Source organism: Apium graveolens, chromosome 8 (genome assembly GCF_009905375.1).
Source record: "Apium graveolens cultivar Ventura chromosome 8, ASM990537v1, whole genome shotgun sequence".
NCBI classification, from domain to species: Eukaryota; Viridiplantae; Streptophyta; class Magnoliopsida; order Apiales; family Apiaceae; genus Apium; species Apium graveolens.
In genome coordinates this window covers 125,197,448-125,201,564 of record NC_133654.1, presented here as the reverse complement: position 1 = coordinate 125,201,564, position 4,117 = coordinate 125,197,448, and the positions used below count along the sequence as shown (strand labels likewise).

Genomic DNA, 4,117 nt, shown 5'->3' with positions numbered 1-4,117 from the left:
TGACAATTAAAGCTAGAAGTCCAATTTCCAATGATCTAGCTATTGGGGAGGCAAGAACAACAGCACATTCAAGTGCCATTTTTCTGCAAGAAGAACAAGGGTTTGAGGTCATGGTACATGACAGTAACCTGATCAAATCCCATCAAATTCTAATGGAGGTTCACTTATCAAGTGAACAATACACTATCATGACCACAGTTTCAATTATGAGTTTAACTGTGACTTATATCACAAGTACCATGCTCTAAACCATCCCATCCACCTTAACCTCCACCCAAATGGACACTAACCTACCCTCCACATCTACAAAATCCCCTCACATCATCTTACAATGGCTACGGTATGCTCAAGCTCAATCAATCACTATGAATGACCTTCTTGTAAACCAGCTTGTAGACCTTGCCAACATTATTCCACAGCTACTCACCACTGATATGTCTTGCTAGGACTATCAAGAAATTTTATTGTCTTACAAAGAAGATGTTGAATATTAATAGACAAAGATTGCAGATGAAGCTGGATGGGATGGTAATCTAGATGCTTGGTTGTCAAAGGACTTCAACATTGACATGGATGAGGCTTTGGCAGGGTTCAGGAAAGAATATGTCACAGTTTTAAGTAGTAATGCCAAAATCCTCACTCCACAAGAAGTATATGATGCCATCACAGTAGTCTATAAAGAATAATTGAAAACTTTTCCCTTTATTGGAAAAGCCCTTGAAAAGACTCTAGGTGGTCATCAAAAGAAAATTAAGAAGATGGTGAGTGATAAGATAGATGAATTGGTGTCATCTCAGATAGAAATTAAGAATAAATTCATCTCAGAGGGCAACCTTCAGTCTGACTGGTGTTGGGACAAGCATCAAAAATCTCAGGCTCATTTCTGACCCTGCATGAAGTTGTCCAAAACCAAATCTCAAGAAATAATGACATAAAGTGTTAGTCCCTAACAATGCAATAAGAATTACAGAAGGGGAGTTGAATGGAATTCTTTAAACTTTTTCTGAATTATAAAGTGTTCTATCTTAATAATATATATAAGTGTTGGATTTGCTAAGTGCGGAATAAGAGTTAGTTAAATCAAAACACAAAGTAATAAAAATGCAAGTCTTTAAAACTTTATGGTGGATTTGAATGTATCCACCAAAGATATATATATATATATATATATATATCAAGAGAACTCTGTGAAGCTTGAATAGCTCACAGCTGCTTACAAAATAAGAACAACTAAACTTATAGAGAAATGCTAAGGATACAGCTTACAAATGTTTCTCTGAGAATTTTCTTGCTTAGTCTTCTTGTTGTTCTAATTTCTACTCTTGGTTTATATATATCACCAAGATTACACAGTAATAAGACAAGATAATAAAACAAAACCTATCAAGTCTAATACTATGCTGCTTCATTACTCTATTCCAGCATCTTTGAATATCTTCATATTAGCATAGAAATGGCAATGTTTCTTTGTTCTCAAAAACCCAGTTGAATAGGCTTCCACATTCCTTTTGCATACACTCGACGCATGTGACTGTGTTGTCACTATCAACAGATGTTCAAATCACTACGCCATAAACGCTCATATGCAACGTTTTTTTATTGTTGCTACAGACTATTATGGTGTTGCATTAGCCCAACTTTTCAAAAAGGCAACGTAAAAGGGGTGTTACATCTGCGGGCGTTGCCTTTGACATATAAGGCAACACTTTGGACCATTTAATGCAACACCGGAAAATATTGCTTTTAGGCATAATGCAACAATATTAGCAAGTAAAGGCAACACCAAAAGTGTTGCATTTGAGTAAAAGGACACACTAGCAGTGGGACCCACCAGGGCCACGTCAGTATGCGACCCCCCGGATGTCATGTCAGCACTTGGTCCCATATGCCACGTCAGCAGGGGTCCCGCATGCCACGTCAGCACTGGGTCCCACGTGCCATGTCAGAATTTGCCACGTCAGCTGTGGGTCCCATTTGCCACGTCGATTGTGGGGCCTACCTGCCACGTCAACTGTGGGGCCTACTTTGTAATGCAAGACCGTGCGGTTTGTTTAAGGCAACACTATATTCAAGAATACAACACCATTATAGTTTATAATGCAATACATTTGTTTTAAAATACAACACTCTAAAAGACAAATGCAACGCTTTAAATAAAAAATTTTGTTGTAATTGTCTGGTACAGATATATAACCCTTGAAAATCAGTTATCCAAACCAAATTCTCCTACAACCCATTTAAAATAACCAGACCAGCAAACAAAGTTCAACAGCGAACAACATCCAACATTCAACCATCGTAAGCAGCACTACAAATACTAAAGTGCCAATTCCCAGCACTTACGGTAAATCTAACATTCGAAAGTGCAAAATAAAGAAGTTTAGATATTAAGGACAGTTTCATAATGATAATGCTAAGCAGTTAAACATCGGTGCCTCCTGTAGTCATTGGAGTACCGTTGTCATCTTGTTCACTTGATAAGTTTGCGCAAAAGTCTCCAACATCAAGTTTAAGACCTGGATTAGCTTCCCCAAGCTTTTGAATTAACCATGACATGTTCTCCTTCACTTTTAAGTTGACCTTGGCTTCCAAATCAGCCTCAAGTTCCTGCCTGATTTTTAAGGTCATCTCCTGCACATAATTGTCTTTTCCAGCAAGGGTGGAAGTTTCTACAGACTTTTGACCTTGCCTTCCCACAAGCCAGGTCCTCCCATGCTTCTTTCCACCAGAGACCATTGCATTTGCCTCGGCAATATTTCCTGAATCTACCAGTGCCTTTATCTTCATCTAGAAGAAACGACAACATCAAGTTTTTAAAATTATACATATATTCAGGTTGCTTCGATATTTATCTAATAAAAATTCCTTACATATTTGATTTTCTGTTCCTCCACATCTGTTTTGTACTTTCGGCCCGGTTTCCGCTTATAGGTTTCCAGATAAATTTTAGTATCAACTGGCTCGACAATATTTGGGTCCAGTTTTTTCTGTCACATATTAGAATTATGAAAAACAGAACAATGGACGATAGAATAAAATAAACTTAAAAATTTTGTAAAAAAATTTAAACAAATTTATTTTGCAACCTTAATAATTCACCAATCTAATTAATACATATTCGTAAAATACATACTAGTTTTTCTTTAGCTTGTGCATGAGTTCTAGGACCCATGGTATGTGTCTCAGTTATTGTATTTCGATGCACCACATTATCGTCGGCTAGGGACTGCCAAAATAGGAAACAAGGTAAAAAAGAAAGCAATTCAATTCTATAAGTTTTGTTTACTTATAAAGTGGCATTTAATTAATTAGTATCAGTACCTGAACCGCCTCATCACCCCAATACCTCAAAAGCATTTTAAAATCCTCAAGCAGAACTGTTTCAGGTCTTCTCTCAAGTCTTTCCTCATCAGTTTCGTACTTTTTATAATACTTTGTTTTCACACGGCACTTGAACTGCTTCCAAGACTCATTTATCGTATGCATGACCCACTTGTACCCCTCATCCGGAATAACATACTTAGCCTACATTTCATGAAACATACAATTATATAAATAAATTGAACTACTGAAAACATAAATATGGGAATTCACCTGACTTATGCTTTAGGGTGATGAATTTTACCAAAGTGTACTCCCACATTTGCTTCTTTAATTGGGCAGGAACAACATGCCAGTTGACGTAAGTAAGAGACACATTATCCTTAGCCACTGTTCCAAGAAAATTACTTAATTCTGTAATGACTTTTTGATCATTAGAAATTGGCTGACCATTTTTATTCAAAGTAATGACTACTTTGTCGTCGGAACCCCTTGCATGAACCTTGCTCATTTTTGACCGCCCTCTAGGTTTTCTTGGAGCTTGCACTTAGTACGTCAGGTTCAAACAAAATGAAGAAGAAAATTATCAGAATAATGCAGTATGCATGCAAGTTTATATACAGTCACTTAAGTTTAACATTGTATAATTAAAGAAAGACTTAATTTTTTAAACAAATACCTATTATTTTATATAAAATAATATATAAATTTTTAAGTTCTTCATGTTTTATCTTCTTTGGTAGTTGAATGTTATAATTAAAGACTTACGTTTAGCATTGCATAATTAAAGAAAGAC

At 36.1% G+C, this 4,117-nt stretch overlaps 1 protein-coding gene across 1 annotated transcript; it reads right to left on the bottom strand.

The window, feature by feature from the left end:
- Positions 1–2,421: 2,421 nt before the first annotated feature.
- Positions 2,422–3,832, bottom strand: LOC141679969 (uncharacterized). Its single transcript, XM_074486319.1, has 5 exons — positions 3,626–3,832; positions 3,322–3,525; positions 3,134–3,226; positions 2,871–2,987; positions 2,422–2,787 (listed from the first exon to the last, which is right to left on the bottom strand). The coding sequence occupies exons 1-5, from the start codon at positions 3,830–3,832 to the stop codon at positions 2,422–2,424; spliced, it is 987 nt and encodes a 328-aa protein (XP_074342420.1).
- Between the last annotated feature and the right edge of the window lie 285 nt (positions 3,833–4,117).